Raw genomic sequence first — 24,870 nt, forward strand, 5'->3', positions numbered from 1 at the left:
ATCGATGGCAAAGTAGCATAGAATAATTTTATTAGGGCCCAGTACATTTCAAGTCACGATGTCATCCCTCTTCAGTGACAAATGAACCATTTACCCTGCAACGGAATTGCTCAAATATCCTTGTACATTATTTGATAAAGTAAAGCACGCATCACATTTAAGGAGATGAGTATTGTCTAAGGAGTCACAAGACTCTTTAATCAGCTTCTCTGAAAAAATGGGAAGAGGGTATCATGATTCAAACTACAGGGGGCTTAATGAACCCACCTTAATGTATATCAGGAGCAGTGAAGTTCAAGCTTGGGGTCCTGATTCAGCTCTCCTGGGCTCTCCCAGACAGCTACGCCCATCCTCTTTCCTCCAGCCATTCATTGTTTGGTGATTTTCTAGCTTTTCTGCAGTTTTCCCCCATTCAGCAAGGTTGAAATACCTCCCCTACGACTAGTTACTGGCTGCTTCACCTCATATATGTTGTGGGCAGTGGGAGGGGGATTAGCCAACTGCTTTTTCTACTGGAGTACAGCCCAAGAGCTTTTCCAAAACCAAATCTGACCCATGGGCTGAAAGAGGTTACCCAGCCTTGTTGTACACTTTCAAGGTCTATTATCACCATTTTTCATGTCTTAATAGAGCAACAAGTTTGTATCCCACAAAAAGCCCATCTAACTATGGTAGCTGACAGGAAATACAAACTATAAACCACACGTTGGGCTAAAAGACTTCCATTCCAGTATGTGACCACTTAGAATTCTGGTAAAAGCTTTTGTGTGACACTGAATCCATGTTTTCCAATTATTAAGTATCAGAAGTTCCCTTGGTTCATTATTATTTGCACCTACCAGTGACTGGGGCATCGATATCCAGCAAATTTTTTTCCTGGCGGAGAATTGAAGCACCCTCTGTTATTATTCTCAAAGCTACGCTCTCTTCCAGTCTTCCTTCCTTCATAAGGTGTGCCTTTAGGATATCCACTCTGGGCTTTCCATCACTGTCAAACACTTCCTTAGCTGTGAGCCGATGACTTGGAGGAAACGGGACAGCTGAAAGAACAAAGACAGATGGGTTCAATACACCAAGTAAGCACATTAATCCTGATAAAAACAACATTTTACCTGTTCTACTGGTCATCCTTTTGGTTTATAAAAATGCTTTGCATTTACTAAGACTGTCATGTAGTAAGAACCTCTGCTTATGCAGCTAATAGCTTTTAAACCACAGACATCTACTTGGAAGATGTAATGAAACTTTATTTAAAATCCTTAACCATTGTTCTCAGTCTGGAAAGAAAACTATGCTATATCCACAGATCAAAGCTCTGGATAAAGATGCACAGGGAATATGACTTTTGAAAAGAGCAGTTCATCTAAAGTATCCATACGCAAGGAAGGCAACTGCTATTAATCTGGGTTTTTCCCTACTGCCACCTCCCTGGCAATGCCTGGCTTGCCCAATTGATACTATACATATATAAATATTTCAGCACCACACAAAATGTGCTATTAAAGCACAGAGCTACAGTACTTGATGCTCCCTCTTCAGCTACAGCTATAATGATTGTGAAGTCAGTAGTAAGTGGCTAGCATGCATACAAAGCCACAAGGATGGCGGTCCTGATGTTTTGGGGACCAGCTACAACTGTAAAAGAATTTCCCCATCAAAGTCTCCACTGACGTGTAGAAGAGATTGATTTTACAGAACTCATGTGATGCTGCTGCTTTCACTTTCTTGCTCTCAGCTGAAGGCAATGAAAGGTGAGGCTCTCAGTTTCGTACATCAAGATGAAGCCTTATCCCAGCTTAACCCTCTTTCCCAAGCGGCTAAATTGGAGTGGCTTTAGAGGCTGCCTGCCTTGCCAGCTGTAGGGTAATTATACCGATCCAGGCTGCTAATGCCGTGGGTGGCTCAGATTATACAAAAGTGAATGAAAAGCTCTGGGAAGGATTCAGAACTAGGGGAGTCACAATGTGCACAGGTCAGTCACATCAGACAGCGTACATCTCCTACTACATTTGCAATGCAAAGCAATACTTGAGGCTTCTACATCTTAAATACAACTCTTCTCAACCCCAGTGTCCCCAGAGGCTGCTGGATCACAAGTCCCATCATCCACAGTTGGCACAGCCAAGAGTTGGGATGATGGAAGCTGTGGCGCTTTGCTCTTACAGCTACACTGGTCCTATGGGGAAAGAAAAAATTACTTAATACAAGTAGGACCACTATAAACATGGAAAGAAGTAACTCTGCAGGAAGGGGAGATCTCAGACACACACACACACACACACACACACACACACGATCTCAGGACTCAAAAAAAGGGTTTCCACCAATCTGTAAGTACAGGTTGCACACAGGAAGAAGAAGAAGGAAAACCCTTTTATGAACACAAATAATTCACTAGTATAAGCAGTCACAAAATTATCTTGCCTGAAAAATGGTGGGAAAGTTAAATCTGGCCTATGCTTCGGATAAGCAGAATTCCCTGCCTCCAACTCTAACAAATAAATCAAGAAAAATAGGTATATATTTCTTTGCAATTATTTTATCCCAAGTTTTGCATTATCCGTTACAAATATGTCCATACTGCTTGTGAAATCAACTTCGAAGGCCACTGTTCCCTTGCAGGTACACAATCTACTGGATGAAATGTGCTCCAGAACTGCCTCCTACATCAAGTATGTCACTCAGTTCATTCCAGACTGGGAGTACAACAGGAGTGCCTCTAAGTATGAAGGTTAAACAGATGATGTGTGTGAAAAACATAAGCAAGTTCTCCCACAGCTCCCACTTGCGGTTTTCAGGCTGCTATTCACATGCTGCAGATGATATTTTAAGCGCTGGAGGAAAACATTCTGGCCAGGGATGGGGTTGTGACACCAGCCAGCTTCTTATACATGGATGTGGACAGAACAAGTGCAACAAGCTGGCAATCCTATGTTAAAGAAACATATTGTGGTGCTAACTCATGGTTTCCATTTATTTTGTATGATAAACGTTTCAAATGTTTGATCAAATTCTAACCAAGTACAGTTCTGGGGGAGATGGTGTCTGCAATTAAACCTGCTTCAGGATTTTCTGAATCTGCAAGTGTTTAAAAAAAAAACATGGTCCAAAAAATGCCACGCTCCAAAACAGCAGAAATGGTTAATGATTTTGTTTTGTGGTGCCTGTGCCAGCAACACCAATGTTCTCAGCATAGCTATGGGAATAAGGTTCTTAATTAAACAGCCGCTGCGGTGCCAGCAGAGAGGAATACAACACCATTCTTGGCACACACTGCATGTACTATTGTTTTCTCCTTTAGCTTCCTGACATTTTAACAAGGCAGTCTGGCTTCCATTTAGCTTACGCTACACACAAGGGCAATCCTTTTAGCAATGCATATGCATATACATACATAGTCCAGTGGAGATGCACAGCTGCATGAGAAGATCCGGTTATGGATTGCAATACCTAATACTAGTTCAGCTCTCCCAAGCTGTGTTGAACTACCTGGGAGATGCTGGGATTTGTGGTCCAACACATCTGGAGCGCACTGGATTAGCAAAAGCTGGGCTAGACTAACCACATCAGACCATGCTAGGTGAACCGAGCTTGTCTCTTCTTCTAAACTTTCCCACCCACATTGACCTTTCCCCACAACAACCTCTGTTTGTGATGGCTGATCCTACCCTGGCAATCAGGCGGTTTGGCACTACAGGACAAGACCTGGGAGCTGGGAAGCTGTAATGGGAATCAGAGGACACCCCTCTGACATAACAGAAGGAGAAAGGAAGGAAGCTTTGACTTAATCCTACAATGAATTTAACAGTAGGGATACATGAAGAAGGAAAATCTCATTCATTTCAGCCCAATGAACTTCTTGGATGCTTGGACAGTTTCTATCCAAAATACACCGTATCTGATTTTGGAGGTGAGTTGGGTGGGTCTCAAAATATATCAGAAATAGGCATACTGGGAACCTAGTATTTGTAGCATCATTGATACAAATTAAGGCTCCTTTTTTTATACTGTCCGTAGTGGATGGTATGAAAAAGTCTTAAATAAATAACAAAATTTACAATTTAGTTTGATGATTTACACAAAACAGGTCTTTTGTGCAAATTGGGTCTGAATCTTTCAATTTGCATGAATGAGTTTGCACTGTTTTAAATATTTTATCTCATATGCAAGTCCTCCATATAACCCTGGAAACAGCATACTCACTTGGTAAACAGCCTTGTCAGTTCATCTGCTCACTATTTCCTCATTAGCTTGCCATATTGCCTGCTTCACAAAGAACTTGTTGGTGTAAATATCAGCACAGACACTATAGTATGCCACTAGGAGTACATGATTTGCACACATCAAATACAGCTATTTTAATATTTTCATTTATTTTTCAACTCCCACGATTTCTGCAAATGGTATTGTGATTTCTGCAAGCAAAGGAACTAGAATTTCTGAAAAGGAATCATATTCATAGGAACTACATACACTTATTTTTATGTGTGAGTTGGCCTGAGTTTGATTTACACAACTGGCAGTCTGAAGCCTTTCATTCCTTTGGTTTTAAGTCCAAAACAGACATTACTTAAAATATTTTTTTTTTCTATTTTAGCCTATCCTAACACCAGAGCCCTACTAGCTCTACTCTACATTAGAATAAACTCAGGGTGGCATGAAAGGCAAAGCTGCCAGCCACATTTATTTATTTAGACCACTTATATGCCGCCCCCATCGCATAAGCCTCGGGGCGGCTTACAATCATTAAAATCCCACGTATATTTTATATTTTAAGTAATGTTTGTTTGTACCTTAATGTTGCTGTGATGTTTAAAATGCTTATCGCTTTTATGTGGTATTGTTGTTTATAACAGTAAATAAATATTTTCCCATATTTAACACAAAACTAGTATTTAGTTATTTTAAACTTCACAGTTATTAATAGTTTTGGCCAAATATATTAAAACAGGCCAGTAATTATGCTTCATTATCATTTAATCATATGGCTCGAGAGGTGAATTTACAATCTCACTCTTCAAATATAATGACCACAATATTTTTGTTGTTCTTCTTGACATTACACCATAAAAATCTTAGCAGCATATTTAACAACAAAGTATTCAAGAAAGCCACAAAGATTTGTGCCAATAAATATGGGCAGCAAATCTTAAAAAGCAGCAAACATGAAAAACACTGTTTGTGTTACTGAAAACACAGGGCACTAGTGTTTTCTGTTGCTCCAAACTAAAAGTGCTATGCAAGTCATGTACATCCATCTGATACTAATTAACATTTCCCAGTTGTAAATGATTAATCATTCATCAGAGAAACAAAACCTAGTCATAAGTGACCAACCATTTTCCTTCTGATACCTGGTTTCTCATATATTTTGAACAACGTGTGCATATATTTCACTGCACAAACACATTAAAATGAATGAAATCAAAAGCAGCATAAAATGGGGATCTATTAAACTATGCATTTCATGCCATCACCAAAAGAGGGCAGTAATGATTCCTACAATATCTACTGACAAGCTGCTAGGTATAACTATTCTTCCAGGCAAAAACTCTTAAAATGGGGGCTTAAGAGCATCCCAGAGCTCAAAGCACAATAAATAGTCATGTGGTGCCTTGAAAACTACTAATTATATTGTGGCATAAGCTTCCAAAGATCACAGATACTTCAGTTGACAAGTACCTATGTACACAGACATATATGGAAACAAAATGGAAAAGTACAGTCTCTGGCAATCCTCCGTATAGCTGAACCTAAGCAAAGGGATCATTCACACCAGCAATAAATGGCACTAGCAGCCAGCCCAGTTTTGATACTCATTAATTAAAATGTATGTTAATATTAAAAAACCAGCACAAACAAAATAAATCTTAGGTATTGGGAGGAAGCTAAAATGAGCACTTATTAAGATGCTGAAAGGTCAGGGGGAGAACGAAGGGCTTAGTTCAATAAAAGTTCAATGCTACAGCCCATGACTTTCATGGAGCATCCAGAGCTGAGTTCAAAGGTCAGTTTGAAGTCAGAGGATTACATGCATCTTATGCCTGGATAACAAGGTGTGGCAACAGTGATCTCTGTGCCTCCATGCTTCTGTGGGCATTTTATCTCGATGGTCATTTTTTGCTGTCTAGATCAAAACACTGGAAATAGTGGATTATGGATAGTGGACGATGGAGGCCAGAGTGCCAACTGAAACAAACTGGCATTGCATCATGCCCCAGCCTCACACTGCCCATCATACCCCCCTTTTCCACCCACAAGGCCCAACTGTGATCTCAGACTACGGAGAGCCAGTGTGGTTTCTGCACCAGCTGTGAAGGTGTTGGGTGAGACTCAGCCCTCAGAGAACCAACTGCAATACTGCATGATCTCAGAGCTGGAACTTCATATAATCCTATGGCTTCCCAGGCAATGTCGAGAGGCCATAGGATTGCACTCTAAAAAAAAAAGAAACGAACAAAAACCAACAACAACCCACACGGGTTGATGAACAGACACCATAATTGCATTCCTGGTCCACAGTTATGCCCCATTAATGTTAATGAAGTTACGGTATGACTCACACATCATTCTGCAGCAAAAACATGTTTGCTACTGCAAGCACAGATGAAAAAAAGGTGTGGGCAAACCAAGTCCCTAGCAAACATATACCTCTCCTGTATGCTACATTTTTGGTAGCATACTTTGTTTACCTGTAAATTGCTTACTAATGTTTTTATCATCTGTTTTGATAGCATCATCAGTGAAAAGGGTGCTTGTGAGAATAAGAGTCCTCAGCCAACTTAAGGAACTTATAATGTAAGCTTAGTTCTTGGAAGTGTTTAGCTTTTGTCTGAATGGCACCTTTCTCTGAAAGCCTTAGTAGTGAAGAACTCTGCATAGCTTTTGGGTGTTTGATATTCTGTATTACAAAAACTTTGAGCTTTCTGTGCATACCAAACAGGCCTGTAGGCCAGAAAAAAAAAGACTGACTAATTGGGCAGTTTATATCGCCTTTCATTACAGCACATCACATAAAACCAGAGAAAAGGTCTTGCTGTTTCTACTTCCACCCACACGTGGCATCTCCCTCAGGGCTCAGAAGAAAGAGAAGTGGCTGGGGATTGCCTTTTAACTGTGAAGAGTCTGCCCCTTGTGGATCCTGCCTCCCTAGATGATATTGCAACAAGCCGAAAACACAAATGACTGTGACCTCACTGTTCCTGTAAACTTTCTTGTGCTGAAAACACAAGCTGATGTTTTCATGGGCTGCTCACATGGATGTCCCCATATCTAGTCAAAACTAAACTAAATAAATCCCCAATAATTACCATGCTTTATTAGTGATCCAGAAAAGAGTTAAGGCAAGCAGTAACTTTTTCTTGCCAGATTATTTCTTCATGCCACAGAAACCAGCCTCATGGCAACAATAGGTTCTATGGATCCAAATATCATATTAAATGTATCTTGGAATGCTCCTATATTATATCTTTGGAACTATGCATGGCTCCTGGGCAGGAACCAGATGCTGCATAGCTGGGAGAAATGAACCTAGGAAGGTGCCTTATGCTGAGCCAGACCACTGGTCCACCTAGCCTTGTACTGTTGGCACTGACTGCCAGCAGCTCGCTGGGGTTTCAGGCAGGGATTCTTCAAGCACTACCTGGGATGCTGGGAACTGAATGCAGAAAGGTCTGCATTGAAATGTGCTCTGTCGCTGGTTCACCAATGGTACACAGAAGTCTGGGGGACCTCGCTAAATGGGCAGGTGGGGAGGAGTGATACTCCCCAAATCAGATTTAGGCTCTATTGGAAGAAGCCTACAGCCTAGGCACAAACAAGTCCCTCTGCTTCCTTACGCAGGGGTTGCTATTAACAATACCAGTTTGAAACTGGATTGAAAATCCTGGTAGCTTTAACTTTCACTCATTTTCAGAAATTTCAACTTCTTCATTAAAATAATGAAGTGCACAAGATGGATCAGATCACCAAGCTCCTCCCCATCATCCACAGCTCATTTACATAATTGCAATGTGGCAAGATGTGTTCAAGTGTATACACACACAGGCGTGTGGCAGATGTGGAGGCAAACCTGTGGACAGTGGAGGTTAAGTCTGCTTCCTTCTATCCTACCTGGGTGAAATGAATATAGAGAGTAAAGCAGCCCAAGGGCCTGAAAAAGGTAGAAAACAGCTTCTACATGTTTTTCAACTCGTGTAGTTTCAAGGCTCTGGCTCCCTTTATGGAATCGCATATTTTGGAAACAGCTGTTATTTTGTCCAGCAGCTAAGCCGTCTTAGCATTTACTCTAGAGGAGGTGCAAGGTCCAGATTCTAGCCTTGGAACTTTTCTAATCTGGATCAGGGACCCTTCACTTAGTATAGAGCAGCAATTCCCAAACGTTTTTGATCGTGGAACATTTCAGAAGACATTTTTTTCCCATGGAACCCTAACTCTATCTCTGATTTTTACTAAGCATTATGAACCCACAACGTTCTTCCTTCTTTCATCTGCTCCTATTGCCTGAGTGCTTTGCATAGCACAGTAGGTTTGGAAATAAAGAGAAAACATTTTTAAATATAACAAACAAATAAAACAATTATATGGTAATATCCCAAATGAATTATTTTGATTATTCCCAACACTATGCAATAAAGTCCTAGGAACTAAATGACGTGATGCATTTCCTTGTTTGCTGTGTGGATGCCAGCTGACAATTTAATAGTTGGTCTTGTGTGGTTTCACTTTAAGATCAGTTTTAAATTTGATTTTGGAGATTTTTCATGGAAACCCTACAAGTCTTTTGCAGAACCCTACGGTTCTGCAGAACACAGTTTGGGAAACGCTGCTCTAGAGAACAAATGAAAAGACAATATAGCTGCTAAATACACTCTTAAAATGATGTCTGTTTTGGCCCTAACACAAGTCAAGAATGATTTTTTTTCCCCAACTGAAGCAAAAGATAGAGCAACACAGAGAAAATAAGAGCTTTTCCATTCATTTCAAATAAACAGGTGCCTATATTCCTTAAAGTTTTTCTCCTATTTGACATATTATTGTATTGTATTGTATTATATGATATTACATTTCTTTATATTAATACAGTCAACAGCTTAGTCTTAAAGTCAAACTATATATTCCTTTAATTGTGTAGTTCCCTGTCAGCATTCTTTTTATTCCAAAACAAGTCTGTGGGCCATAGAGCTGATAATGACCAATGAACCTTAATTCAGAAATAGGAAATTTAGTTATTTTTCCACTTTCCAGTCAAATCATTCCTCAGGTCCTCAGTAGTTAAAAAAGAGGAGAACCTCAATTGATATTGATGCATTTTCTTAAACTTCTGCCTGTAAAATCTGAAGAGGGAAAGGGCCAGGAGGATTAAAATTCTTTCCTGAGTCCCAGTCCAAATTAGTGCGCGATGCCCTTATTTTGGAGTAAATAAAACATAGAAGGGAAGCTGTACTCTGTGCAAGTAGCATAACATGCAAATTTCCAATGCACCCCTCCCAAATTTAATATAATGTGCACCAAATTGCATCATAATTAATGCCATGTGCATCCCTAGTGCAATTTAGCCCCCAAATCCATTTCTCCAATGAAGCCAATGAAGTCTGAAGTTTTATACCACTAAGATATAACATACCGTGTCAATTATTTAGACACTGCTATGGTTCAAATACATTCTCACTAAAGGGACTAGTGCATTATATTCCAGAATAAATTCTTTGAGATGTGCATTGTACTATGCACCGATTACAGAGAAAAGGCACTATATAAAAAGCAAGCCAGCATCCGATAATTTCCCATTTTGGAGAAAAAGAAGTGCCATACATGCTGTCAGCTAGGCCTAATTAAAGCATGCATATTTCACCTGCTTGAATAAGACAAGAGAAAGATGACGGCATATTTGCAGAGAACAATTGCTGTGAAATAACAGCTATTTTAGACTTATTTTGCCCGGTTGGTTGTTACAGGTGACATATAGTACATAGCAAGTGAGTCATGACAGTCCATAGTTGCTAAGAAACAGTATAGTCACGGCCCGCTTATAGTAGAGCAGCCTGCCAAAGAGAGAGCTACACTTAAGGACTACCAGAGGATGGATAGCTAGAATATCTGCCTTCTTGTTCTTATCACTCTGAGGACGCTATAAATGAAATACATAGAGAGAAACCTGAGTGATCTTAAGTTCAAAGAACCAGTCTGGCAGAATGCAAAATTCATCTAGTTTTACATGTGCACCAGGTTGACAATTTGTTAGTCCTCAACCATTATTTACTGATATCCCGCCTTTTCCTCAAAGGTGCCCAAGGAGGCATGCATGATCCTGTGAGGTAGGTTAGGCTGACTTCTAGTGACTAGCCCAAAACCAACCAGGAAGCTTCATTCATGGCCAGAATGGTTCTATTTAGTCCTAGTCCAATACCTGAACCATTATATCATATATACTCTCTTGGCCTGGGGATAAAAATGAAACTGCACTGTTTAAGAAAAACCACTGACGATCACTGGAAAGTATATACCAGTCTAAAGAATGGAAATAAAATGACCAAGAAATGTTAAAAAGTGAATTTGAGATCCTTCTGTCCACCAGAACAGACTAACATCACATATTGTAGTCTCTCATTAGATAACCTGGGAACACAATGCCAGCAAGTACATGACAGTGTAGGCTGATGAAGAAAAGGATGTTATAACAAGATGCATTGACCTAGCATAAAACAAAGCCTTTATGGACTCAGCAGAAATTGAGGTAACAGCAGATAGCAGAAGATTGACCTGTTCGTGAAGTTAATGGCATTTTAGCCACCTGTTAGAATTGCATGCCTTTGCAATGTAGAATAATAACAACTAGTTATTACCAATGTAGAATAATAACAACTAGTTATTACCAATGAAGTGCTACTAATAAAGCATTAAGAGAGAAAGTAATAGCACAATGCCAGACTGTCATTCTGTTCTAATTCCAGGTTATTGGAAACCTAGGTTGGAATCTAAAATTCCACTTTTCACTACAGACCTAGAAAAGTCTATACAAAAGTACTCAATTTGACATGACTTACTTCAAGGTGAGTACACAGACGATTGCAGGGTCTGAAATGGCTAGTGCACCTTCCTTCCTCCTTTTCTTTTGTTTAAATCTGCATAAGATTGTGCCCTGACTTTTTATTGACAGTCCTACAGGACCAATATACTTGCCATCTTGCCACCTGGTTTGAAAGGTTTCCCAAAAGGGAAGGCCATGCAGCAAGGCAAGCTGATGTTTCAAGGAACAACATTCCAATGACTTGGACACCCAGTCTTTCATTAATGCAAAGTTCTGATGGTTCTTACAATGTCCACTTCCTTGTGGGGCTTAATGAGCCAAATGTTACTAAAATCCAGCAATCTTAGGATAAAGCCACTGTTTGCCCATGTGTGAGACTACATGCACACCTGCATACCTGCTTCAGAGGCTCAGATAATTGAGAACAGCTTTTCATTGTGGCACAGAACCAGCAGAAATCAGGGATTCCCTCTTGCTTGTGCCTTCCACTCATGCTAGTTCATCACAATATCCAAGCCAATGTGCATTAGGTATCCTTCCATGCACACATTTTCCTCCTATTGTCATATTTTCTTCACATACCCTTCTATTTCAAACATATTCCTAAAAATGTAGGGATGCACTGTCAACCTCATCAAACATCCCTTTTAAGTGAGACTTGCACAAGCAGAACTACATCTGGAAAAGCTGATTGCGACTTCCTCACCTCCCATCAGTGGAATTTGCTTTTGAACTTCACACCCCACCCAAGTTTGTTCCATAATCTTCCAAGCAGTGTGTTGACAGCTTTTGCTTTTATTAGATATTGAACAAAGAACAGTTACACCCTATCAAAGAACAATTAATTCCACAGAAAGCATCCATGCAAGAACACAAACCCACACACAGGCCCCAAAACCATGTGCTACAATGAAAACCCTAACATCTCCAATGCAGTTTAGATAAATGGACACAAGCAAATGAGGGTTGTTTTACACCTCTCCATAACTTATCACTTCTAATGAAAACTGGCATGACATCAAGGCATCATATCAGAATTCACAGGGGAAAGGGCCATCCTTCTTATTGTTTAGTTATAATACTCCCATTTTTCCAAAGGTCAGGAATGAAATTAAAAGATCTAAAATCTCTAGACCCCAAATTTTGTAAACAGAAAAAGTGTGCCAAGTAAATATATACAGAAAGTGACATCATTGCATCCTGAACATGGGCTTTCGACTATACAGAAATGGATGTAATTCAACCTAAATTCTAGATGCACTTTCTTGGACAATCTTTACATAAGTCTTTAAAATTCTTTTTACATAGTGTAGGTAATAAATGTGTTTCAGTTCCTTTTTATCAAAATGTATCAAAATTCACAAACTTCTCCATATTTAGGAATAAAATAACTAGAAAATAAAAACTGGGAGAACCCAAAACTGACAGATTTGTCTATCAGGATTTTATGTGTGTTTTTATGAGGGCTTCAGGTTTTGACCTCAGGTTACACCTAGGAGGTTTACATAGCTATTTTTCAATTGTTAACAGGTTTCCTAGAAAAACTCATGTTTCCTGTAAGGGTTACTCAGGATTTGACAAGAAACTTTCTCTCTTAGAAGAAATCCTCCTCTCAAGCTGCAACAATCCATATTTAAATGCCCTGAATCTTCCAGAGCAGCACATGATCTTTCTGCTTAAGATGGGAAAGTATTTTTCTTGCTTTCTCCTACTCACAGGCACGCATAAAGAACAAAAACTAAAAATCCTCATCCTACAGAGCCATATGTTCTGGACTCAGCAACATCAAACACATTTCATTTGGGAAGAATAGCCTTAAGCCCTTTGAAGCAACCCCGAAACAATTCCCCTTAACTGCACTGAAGTCCAGCTCTTTTGTACCTTGCCAAATGCTGATTTCTTCTTGTACGGAACAACCACAGTGCTGTGACATTCAAGCCATGTTACAATCATTACCTGTAGCTTAATACAAGTGTTCTATGCACATTTGCTTTGTATCTGAAAAGCAACCATTTCCTGGCTCCTAACATTCCAGGCACCATGGTGGCTCCATTTAAAAAGCTAAATGTTTGACATTTTACAGCTCAGAAAAAGGGTTTGGGAAAATGTAAGCTAATTACACAAGTCCAACTGTACCTAGTTAAACTCCCACTGAGCCTTCCAGGAGTGTGTGTGGGCAATTGTGTGTAGGTAGGAGTAAAGTTGTTGCTGATTTCACCATGGCACAGCATGAGCTTTGCAACCTTCTTATAAACTGTTGAACCATTTTATTTGAATATCTCCATCAGCAATGAGAAAATAACTTGGAAGGACAACAGTATAATAGTTTGGTTCCAGGCTGCAAAGGAACTTGTAACTCTATCCTCCTTTCTTCTGTTCTTTGCAAAATATATGAAAGTTGCACATTTTCACCAAGTCACATTTGCAGGTATATTTGAATAAGGCTACATTGCTGTCTCCCTAATGGCTCAGGTTCCCTATCTGAATAAGGTAGCCAAAAAGCTCAGATTACTAAACAGGTTAACTCTTTCCATACAAACACTATCTGTGCCTTTGTCTTCAGTGCTTCTCATCACTGCTATCCTGGTATACATGGAAGGACTTAATTTGAAAAACAAACAAGGCACTCTCACTAACACTTTCCAAGCAGAAACGTTGCTCTTTAATTCTAAATAGAGAGGCTGGTGGCCAGTAAGGGTGAGCAGGGGATTCAACCTGCTGCATGTTCAGAGGCACTCTTTCCAGGATAAAACCTAAATGAATTTAAACTCTGTAGACCACCTTCATACTTCCAAAAAAGGCAAAAGAGCTCTTTTTTGTCTTTTGCAAAATATGCAGCAGAAGGCAAGCAAGGCTTTTGTAGCTCAGAGCCAGGAATGTCTCAAATACAAACAAGAAGAGCTCAACATGCATGATGGCTACTATAAACAGGAGGGATACTTAGTATACAGTAAGTAATCTCCTTGCTTAGTGAGCTACTTAAGCTAAGAGTACATCCTACAGAACATTTGCCTTTGAGTTAGACTGTGTCCATCATCAGTCTGAAGAAGCCCACAAGTCATTCATTCATTCATTCATTCATTCATTTTACATCAGTCCAGTTCACAGAAGTCAATTTATCTTGGAGAAGGAAGAGAACAGGGAAACTAATTACAATATTATCCCACAGAATAATTTTACAGGAGCTCTGTTTTACAAGTTTTAATACATTATTATTAGTAAAATACTTTTGTGCAAAAAATATTCAGTAATATTGGGTACAAAACATTGCCTATGATAAATGCCATCCACTCAATTTTCTCTGATCATATAAACCATTTGCAGTTTTGTGTATAATCTTCAATTGTTTTGACCCAAATTACCCCCTTCCTCAACAGTTTTCAATTTCTGAGATTAACATATTCGGCAACTACAAATGGAAATCTGAGCTACAATTACAAAAATGATTTGAGGTATAAATAAGATCAAACCTCTTGTAACTGAATACAAATTTATCAGAGATGTTTGCTATTCAGTGATTGCCAAAGAAAAAGAAATCTCAAGTATCATAGAGACATACACTTCAAACTTTTCTTAATACTTGGATACAGGCCCAACACCATCAGCTCCTTCTTCACTAGGCATGACTCATTTTCAGTATTCAAATCCATTCATGACTAATTATTCTATATAGAACTAACCACTAGCCATGAAATACTTTGTGAAGTGCTAAAACTAAATTGGATAAATCACTACCCAACCCAGTCATGATGCAAACTAAGAGGTAAGACTGACTGAATTCATAAGCCATTGTGGTTTAACATGTTGTCTGAATACAGTACTCCTCCAGGGTGCTTACAAACCACCCTAACTAGCCATGGCTTGTAATAGAGTTTAATAATCTACCATGGCTATAGTATTATCATGGCCAAGTAAAAAAGAGAGCCGCGCAGCAAGAAAAGGCTGCTCTAACCAGGCAATAGAGGGTGACTGCCTTTCCAAGGTCAACATTAAGAAAACTAAGATCATGGCATCCGGTCCTCTCACCTCCTGGCGAATAGATGGGGAAGAAATGGAGGTAGCAACAGATTTTATTTTCCTGGGCTCCAAGATCACCGCAGATGGGGACTGCAGCCAAGAAATTAAAAGATGCTTGCTCCTGGGGAGGAAAGCTATGGCAAATCTAGACAGCATACTAAAAAGCAGAGATATCACCCTGCCAACAAAAGTGCGTATAGTCAAGGCTATGGTTTTCCCAGTTGCAATGTATGGCTGTGAAAGCTGGACCATAAGGAAGGCTGAGCGCCGAAGAATTGAGGCCTTTGAACTGTGGTGCTGGAGGAGACTCCTGCGAGTCCCTTGGACTGCAAGGCGATCATACTGGTCAGTGCTAGAGCAGATCAACCCTGACAGCTCTTTAGAAGGCCAGATACTGAAGATGAAACTCAAATACTTTGGCCACCTAATGAGAAGGAAGGACTCCCTGGAGAAGAGTCTAATGCTGGGAACAATAGATGGTAAAAGAAGAAGGACGGCAGAGGATGAGGTGGCTAGATGGAGTCACCAAAGCAGTTGGTGTGAGCTTAGGTGGACTCTGGGGGATGGTAGAGGACAGGAAGGCCTGGAGGAGTGTTGTCCATGGGATCGCGATGGGTTGGACACGACTTCGCGACTAACAACAATTAAGTGCATATCTATAAAGCCTATATATTCCCATGAATCTGTAATATGTAACCAGAAAACTGATGCATGTGCCTCAAACCGGGACATAAACTTGTGCAAAAATTATCATCAATATTATTCAATTACATTTACTGTCCACCCTTTCTTCTCGAGCAAGGAGCCAAAGAGGTGTATATTAGCCTCTTGCTCTCCACCGTGTCCTCAGAACAACCATGTGAGGCTGGCATGGATGAGAATCAGTAGTTGGCCTAAGGCACTCAGAGAGCTTCGTGGCCCAGAGGACAGGAGAATCCAGACCTCCTGAGTCTCACTCTAGCCTCTACAACACGCTAATTCTCAGGAATTTGTTACTCCTCCATAACAGGAATCACGGCCTCCCTTATCACAATCAGGCAAACCTGGCAAAACCAGCTCATGCCACTTTTAAACAGGGAACAGTTTTCCTATGCCATGGACATGTCTATGGCATAAAGAGGACTTTCCCAAACTGGTGCCATTCAGATGCAGTCAGCTACAGTTTCCATAACTTAGCCAGCACGGCCATTGGTTGTTTTCTTCCACTGATCATTCTGCCTGGGAATTCTGGGTGTTGTGGTCCAACACATCTGGCAGATGCCAGGTTGGAGAAGCCCGGAATAACCGGTGAGGCCTTCTTTCTAGGAAATTCATGTCCCATATGCCTCTTCACCACATGCCAGACAAATTATTGTAATGGTGATTTTCATGGCAGCTAATGCTGCCACCTTCCTGCCCAAGCAGAGAAATTGCCACCTGGGCCAAGATTTTAATTTTCCTATGCCCTTCACAAGTTTCTAGCTCTCAGGCTCAAACTACACATTACAGGAAGACAGATGGGCACCAACACTTCAGCATTCTTCTTGTCCTTTGATTTTACTGGCTCCTGAGCAGTGGTAGTATACATGATGTTATATTACATGTTTAGCATTCCATTAAACATTTCATTCCTCTCACCATGGAGACATAGGTTATGCATCTCCCTCTACTAACATGTGGCTCATGTCTTGTAACAGCACTGAAAAGCTTGAAATATTTCAAAGGCCACCCTTCTCCTCCCTTCAAAATTTGCACTGACAAGAGATTTTATTATTAATTTTTAGCATCCCACATGGAAAGTGTTGCTTATGGGCCATTGCTAGGGACATCTGCCAGCTTATTTTCAGAACAGGAAAGACGGAGCGAGAAAGACAGAGACAGAGTCAGTAATCAATTTATTTATTGCATAATACAATTTATACCATTCAATAGCCAAAGATTCTTGGGTAATTTGCAATAAAGCCATTAAATGCAAGATGATAAAACGCAACATAAAAAGCTTAAAAGTTTAATACTACCATATAAAAATTAAATGCAATGACCGAACAGAAGCTAGCAGTAGATTTAAAATGCATATCAGATTTAAATCAGAAACAGAAAACTGAAGCACCTGGAAAAATAAAAAGGTTTTCATCTGGTAGTGATAACAGCACAATGGAAGTGCTGGAAGAATTTATTATATTAAGGTAGAATTTTGCTGCTTCCTGTCGCATGTTGGTTACTGCAATGCTGCTACTTTATAAAATGTGAAGTTTGAGAAGTCTACACCATGCCACTGCAGATGAAAATTCCTGGCAGAAATCCTGCCGGGAGGAAGAATGCCAGTGCTCTCATTCTTCTGCTTGCGTTTCCTGAAATCTCATTATGCCACTCCTTTCATACACAGCACTTATCGTCACAGTGAATTCGAAAGTGCTCTTTGATGCCCACTTCCCCTGCTACCGCTCTTTGGGTTATACAAACCGCAACTCCAAGAATACCCTGCATAATATAATTATTTAGAGTCTATATAAGCTTTTGGGGGGAGGTCAGGGGGAGAGAGAGAAAATACAACATTATTGATTTGTTTGCCAGAAGAGGGCCCCTTCCCGTAACACACGGCCAAAATGCAGCTGTAGTAACACATTTCTCTGCAGAATATGTGTGGGTGAACTGCAATATTAGCATTTGTGGGAACATACTACTTTGAATTACTTTGCTACTTCCTTCCAGCAAAAAGAACTGTGTGCTGGAAGATTTTAAATGCAGGAACCGCCCCCGCCCCCCCCCCCCACCCACACACACACACACACACACACACACACACACACACACACAGGGTCCATGAATGTTAATTACTGTCCTGCTAAGAATATTTCAATTTGGGATTTACAAAAGGCAGGAAAAGGGCTTCCGATTTTCTTTGCACTATGGGAATTTACTCATGTACTAAATAGGATTACTGCAATATTTGAGCTGGATTTTGGACAAAAATCTAAAGTTCCTATGGCCACCTAACATAAATTAAGGACTGTATGTCCCCTCCCTCCATAGATTTAACTGCAGGCAAAAAAAGAGTAATTTGAGACAGTATGTGAGTGCTGCAACAATTAGGCCTGGGTTCATGTAATCCTAAACTATGATTTACTGTTACACTATTACACGTCTAAGCCTCTGCAGGTCTAAACAAAGTTTTAGGCTCAAGTTCCCTCCCTTCCCCACTATTCCTCCCTTAAAGCTGGGAAGAAATCGTTTTTTCTAAATTCCATTTGTTGCTCCATATGACCCAAGTACCATGGGTTATTGCACATGTTTTTGAAAACTAGTTTGTTAAGCAAGCCAGATTTATATCCCACAGTTTGAAGTACACTTGTTAAAAAAAACTGACTAGAGTTTATTTTAGATTACGATTCCTGGCTTATTTATTTTATTCATTTGATTTGTACCTGCATTTCTACTAAAACACATTCAAGATACCTTACAGACATAATTAAAATTGATTAGGACTACGCAATATGTTAAAGTACAACTGAATAGAGTAAAAGCATTATAATTACAGAACAGTGTATTAAAATGTGTCAGTAATAGGTACTAAAAAGACAGGAAAGGGGAATTCTATTTTATTCCATCCACCAGAAGGATGAAAGGAGAGCGAGAAGTCTGAAGCTTTTGGTAGGTTCACAGAGGTTCATCCAAACAGCACAGGACTGGAAGACTGGTTTTCCTACCCATTGCTCAGTGGGCCAAATTGCATAAATACATGGACAGGACCATACACCTCATGACATCAGTTGGCCAAAGCACTAGCTGGTGTTCCCCTCATGACCCTGCCTTACTTGCCCCATGCCTTTCTCCAGTGGGAAAGCAACCCCCCTCTAATCTCCAATGACTGACAGCTCTGATTCAATTGCAAGAGGAAAGGTAACAGTGGGTTCCCCTCCCCACTTCCCCTTCAGCCTTTGAGGGGCTCTGGAAGGGAGAGGAAGTCTCACCCAAGGCTTTTCTGGATGGCCTGTGGGCCAGAGGTTCCCCATCCTTGGGCATGATGCTAAATTGTGCCTTCCCATTACTTGTAAGCCAGCCCTATTTCACAAGAGAAACTTGTGGGGAGGATGAAACCAGGTATGCTTAAATCAGTCCCTGAAAGGTTGGCAGGCCAAGAGAATATATTCACTGCTAATGCACCAATGCCGCAACCAAAAGGGCAACACAGGAGTGTTTGCTGGCGATTGGCAGTTGTGACTGAGGATGAGCGTTCTCCCTTCAGGGATGGGGATAACATACTGCAGAGAAAATGTGTGCACCCAGCTATCATCTAAGATCAGCTAAGGCAAGAACAGGTTAAGGATGACAAAGGATGTCTGAATCAGATAACAGACAGTGGGTTGTGTGTGGGAGCTAACTTTCTTTCTTTCTTTAAAACATTTTTATGCCGCCCCCATCGCAACGAAGCCTCGGGGCAGCTCACAACAGAAACAAAATACATAAATACATAAATAACAACAATATAACAATAAAAAAAATTTAAAAACCCCCGGTGCATCTCTGCTAAAAATTTAAAATCCTATAAATACAAATAATTTAACAATTAAAATAAGTTTTAAATAAAAAGGTCTTAGCCTGGCGCCGAAAAACAAATGACGACGGTGCCAGGCAGACCTCTCTGGGGAGCGCATTCCATAGATGGGGCACCACTGCAGAGAAAGCCCTCCTCCGGGTACTCACCCTCCTAATATCATTCACAGAGGGTTCCCGGAGAAGGGCATCTGTTGCTGATCTCAAGGGGCGGGAGGGCATATATGGGCGCAAGCATTCCTTTAGATACCCAGGGCCCAAGCCGTTGAGGGCTTTATAGGTCATAACCAACACCTTGAATTGGGCCCGGACTTCAATCAGGAGCCAGTGGAGCGGACGGAGAACTGGGGTTATATGAGAACAATGCCCAGTCCCCGTCAGCAACCTGGAAGCTCTATTCTGCACCAACTGAAGTATCCGGACCGTCTTCAAGGGTAGCCCCACGTAGAGCACATTACAGAAATCTAATCGGGAAGTCACCAACGCGTGTGTCACTGTCGCCAGGCAATCATTCTCCAGGAAGGGACGCAGTTGATGTATCAGCTGAAGCTGAAGGAAGGCACTCCTCGCCACCGCCGTCACCTGAGCTTCTAGAGAGGGTCGAGGAGCACTCCTAAGCTGTGAACCCTGTCCCTCAGAGGGAGTGCAACCCCATTTAGGACAAGGCCCAAGTCCCCCATCCCGAGGCCCAAGCCACCCACCAACAGGACCTCCATCTTGTCTGGATTGAGCTTCAGTTTATTGGCCCTCATCCAGCCCATTACTTCAGCCAGGCACCGGTTCAGCACAGCCACTGCCTCACCTGGATTGGTGGAAAACGAGAAGTAGAGCTGGGTATTCTCAGTGTACTGATGATTCCGCAGCCCACACCTCCTGATGACCTCTCCCAGCGGTTTCATGTAGATGTTAAATAGCAAAGAGGACAAAATGGACCCCTGCGGAACTCCATGGCATAACTGCCATGGCGCAGAGCCATAGTCCCCCAGCACCACCTTCTGAAATCAGCCATTGAGGTAGGAGCGGAACCACCGCCATGTGGTGCCTCCAACTCCCAATCCCACTAGCCTATCCAGAAGGATACCATGGCCAATGGTATTGAAAGCCGCTGAGAGGTCCAGGAGAACTAATAGGGACACACTCCCCCTGTCTCTCTCCCTGCACAGGTCATCGTACAGGGCGACCAAGGCAGATTCAGTGCCATACCCAGATCTGAAGCCGGACTGAAATGGGTCCAGATAATCAGTTTCATCCAAGAGTGCTTGGAGTTGTCCCACCACCACCCGCTCTAGCACCTTGCCCAGGAACGGGATGTTGGCCACCGGTCTATAATTGGCGGCCACCTCTGGATCCAGGGATGCCTTTTTTAGGACTGGCCAGACTACCGCCTCCTTTAAAGGGGCAGGTACCCGGCCATCTCTTAAAGAGGCGTTGACCACCTCCAGGATCCAGGTCCCAATCCCGTCCTTGGCTTTCTTAAGTAGCCAAGATGGGCATGGGTCTAGTAAGCAAGTGGTAGGGCGTACTTGTCCAAGCACCTCATCCACATCATCAGGCCACAACAACTGAAATTCATCCAATAATTGTGGACTCGACGGCGCCGATGGCATCTCCCCAGTAGAATCTGATTCAATAGCAGAGTCAAGCTCATGGCGAATCTGAGCGATTTTCTCCCTAAAATGCTTGGCAAAGTAGTCACAGTAGGCCTTCGAGGGTGGCACAAGGTCTTTCTTTGGGCCCGGATGTACCAGCCCCTGCACCACCTGAAAGAGTTCTGCCGGATGGCGTTGTGAGGAGGCAATGGAGACGGAGAAGAATTTCTTCTTCGCCATCCTCACTGCCACAGCATAGGCCCAATAGTGGGCTCTTAAGTGTGTTCAGTCAGAATCACCCCATGATCTCCTCCAACTACGCTCTAGACATCTCCCAACCTGCTTCATCACCTGTAATTCAGGTGTATGCCAAGGAGATGAACAGGCTCTGCCAGGTGGGAGAGGACACTTGGGAGCGATTGTGTCAATAGCCCTGGTCATCTCCTCATTCCACAGTTCAACCAGGCATCGACAGGATCACCAGCCTTGTCAACTGGAAAATCCCCCAGAGCTTCCAGGAATCCATCAGGATCCATCCGGCTCCGGGGGCGGACCAATACAATTGGGTCCACACCCTTACAGAGGGAAAGGCCACTCTCAAGCTCAAACCTTATGAGGAAGTGATCTGACCATGACAAGGGCGTCAAACTTAATTTCCTCACCCTCAGATCACCCTCTTCCTGCCCTGTCGAGAAAACCAGGTCCAGAGTGTGTCCATGTTCATGGGTCGGGCCAATGACGTGTTGAGACAGCCCCATGGCCGCCATGGAGGCCATGAAGTCCTGAGCCGCCCCGGTTAGAACCATCTCAGCATGGAGATTGAAGTCCCCCAGGACCAACATCCTGGGAGTCTTCAACACCAGGTCCGAGACGATCTCTGTCAGCTCAGGTAGGGAGTCTGTAGGGGAGAAGGGTGCACGGTACACCAACAATCTGTCTCGGTTGCCCAACACCAAGTGGAGGCACTCCAGCCCTGGCCTTGAGAGGACAGGAAGCCCCATAAGGGAAACAGAAGCTCGATAAACCAGAGTGACCCCCCTTCCCCTCCCCTCCAAGCATGGTCAGTGCTGGACGGAGAAGGGAGGATAGCCAGCTGTGCTTCTGCTTCACTGTTTTAAAGACAACTGAAATGGCTGTAAAGACAATTGTGGAAGACAAAGCTACAGGGTTTTTAACTTACTGATTAAATTTAAAGCATTTTGCCCACTATCAAGGTCTCAATACAAGTGCTTTACAGAGCACAGAGCACCGTGCTTTTCTTTCCACGGTAATAAAATGCCATAATTCATATTTACTTCTTTTTAATTCCCTGATATAGTATCACAACAAAATCTATATAGCCGAGAGTGGGGGAAACACGCTGTGTCCTTAGTTCTAACTCCTTCCTAAACATTTTTATTCGTTGATTGCTATTGGTCTTTACTGACTCAATAATTAAAATGCGGGTTTGGATTTGGGTTAAGCCTTGCAGCCCTAACATAACTGCAAGGATATGACTGAAGGGTATTTCAATTAAAACAAAAACAAACAGTGACAGAAATACAGTTTGTATCATAATCAGCATCTTACGAAGGCTGAAATGAAGCAGTCTTGCAAAACATTTGCAGTAAGCTCAGAGGCAGTATGTTATACTAGCTTTAAAACAAAGAGTACTGATGAAACAGACATTTCCTTTCAAGTAAATGCATCACTTTCTACATACCAGAATGTCCATTTCTAATAAAATTTAATGGACACAGCAGTGCAATTTCAGCTTTCATGGAGACAATGCATCCAAAGCAATTGTTACATTGACTGAAAAAAGCAGGTTCTCAGTACACCTGGCACCTTGCATTTACTTATAACTCAAGAGTCACCCCTGCACCTGCAAAGTATTACCAGTCCTAACTCCTATGGGACACTTTTGGAAGAAAAGCAACAGCCTCTAATAAAATCCTGATTAATGCAGCTAATCAGGAAAAACAGTGCTAGATGCAAAATATTCCAGGACTTGGAAAAGCAGGTAACCTTTATTTAGCCATGAAATTGTGTTCCTGGGATTTCCCACCTCACACCAATGGATATCATAACTGTTGTCCCCTGAGTAAAGCAAGCGATCTTGAATTTAACCATATAGTTCTACTTTAGCAATTCAACAAAAGGCTCAAACAGACACAAATAAAATAAGTTAACAGACCCAATGCTTTTTGCATGCGTTTCTTGCAAACTCTGAGACCATTTATTCCAACAAGATCTCCACATTATCAATATATCATCATCTACTCAAAATGTCTCCTTAGTGTTCACTTTAATTTTGATTTTTTCAATGAAACGTGCTTATTGATTAAACATACACTAACTAAAATTAAGTTACCCTCACAAATAAGTCTATAACCAACCAACGTTTTTGTAGTCTACCTGCTCAAATTGTTGTGCTAAAAGAAGAAAAAATAGTAATAATTCTGAACATTCCTCATCTGGAACCAATTCTCATTTATGAAAGGCAAGAGGAATAGTATTATTTTTATTATCTTTTATACTATACCAACCTCTTTCACTACAGGCTTTTTTTTTTTTCTCTAAAATGGTATCTCACCTCAAGTGTATATACAGTACGACCAACCACCACATCTAGTGTTCTGAAAACCCAGCATGAGGCTTTCTAGTTTCCCTTCTGCTTTTGCAGATCCATATTAAGCATGCAGAAAGCACAAACTGGTGGTATAAAAATGTGAGGCCGAACTGTCAGAAGTGCCTGTATGGCTTCCAGGGCAATCATGGGTTTGTCCCAGTTGGTTTCTGGCTCCATTTAGCAGGCCCATTCTAGGTCGACCTCCTTCCCTCGCTGTGATTAGGATTATCTGGGTGAAGAGGAGCATTCTATAGTTCTGCTATGGGAAGGTCACTACTTGGTGGGGTTTGAATCTACTGAGACCATTAAGATGATCCACTCAGAGACTGATGTATATGATAGTTTTCTGTTGCCTCTTAGGGATGTTTCTGTTACTTTGGCAGATGATCCTGTCAAAGCCTGTGAAATGGGGAAAAGGCCCAAGAGAATAGCATGGATACTTTGGCACCTCTCTACCACTAAATAGGCTCCAGCAAGATCCCTGGTTTTCAAAGGAGCTGGGGTGGGGCGATGAAATAAGCAAGGAAGCAGCTAGAGAAACATCAGAGGAAAACTATGAATGCATCAAAACAAACACCAGAGGTCCACTTTGTGGCAGTGAGGGTTACATGAAGAAAAACAAAGCAAAACAAAACTTCTGTTACCATTGTACTTTACCGAAGAAAGGCTTTTGTTTTGCTGTTTTGTTTTGTTGGGCATGGTAAGGAAGGGTCTACTGCAATCTGTCCCATGCCAGGAAAATTCAGATCACTCACTACTTTGCATAAGAAAATCACTCATATTCCTGCTAACTTGGATCTATAATTGGTGCCACTTCATTTGATGCAACTTGCCTTTCACTCATCCAGTTATAATGGAACTTTTTGGAAGATGTACACAGGTTCCTTAGAGAGATAAAACATACCATCTATTCCCTTTCCTGCCATATAAATATAGTCAGGGCTTGGTGAAGGCTTCTCTAGACGATGGTGCAGTTTCACTGTGCCTGTAAGAGACAAAGGTGAACCCCTGCTAAAAACAGGTCCTCCCTCAAATTAACTATATTGGACAGTTTTTAGCCAATTTCCCATTATTTTACAAACATGAATTAG

The 24,870-nt window shown here is 41.5% G+C and overlaps 1 protein-coding gene across 1 annotated transcript in view; it reads right to left on the minus strand.

Annotated features, from left to right (window-relative positions):
• The window catches only part of PPP3CA (protein phosphatase 3 catalytic subunit alpha), a 213,195-nt gene that overhangs the window by 122,970 nt on the left and 65,355 nt on the right, over nt 1-24,870 (minus strand). Inside the window, exon 2 of the mRNA XM_044428195.1 lies at nt 840-1,040. Within this exon, the coding sequence (XP_044284130.1) occupies nt 840-1,040 (201 nt within the window). The remainder of the gene's footprint in view (nt 1-839; nt 1,041-24,870) is intronic.

This window comes from Varanus komodoensis, unplaced genomic scaffold (assembly GCF_004798865.1).
Source record: "Varanus komodoensis strain SLA01 unplaced genomic scaffold, ASM479886v1 scaffold2, whole genome shotgun sequence".
Taxonomy (NCBI): Eukaryota; Metazoa; Chordata; class Lepidosauria; order Squamata; family Varanidae; genus Varanus; species Varanus komodoensis.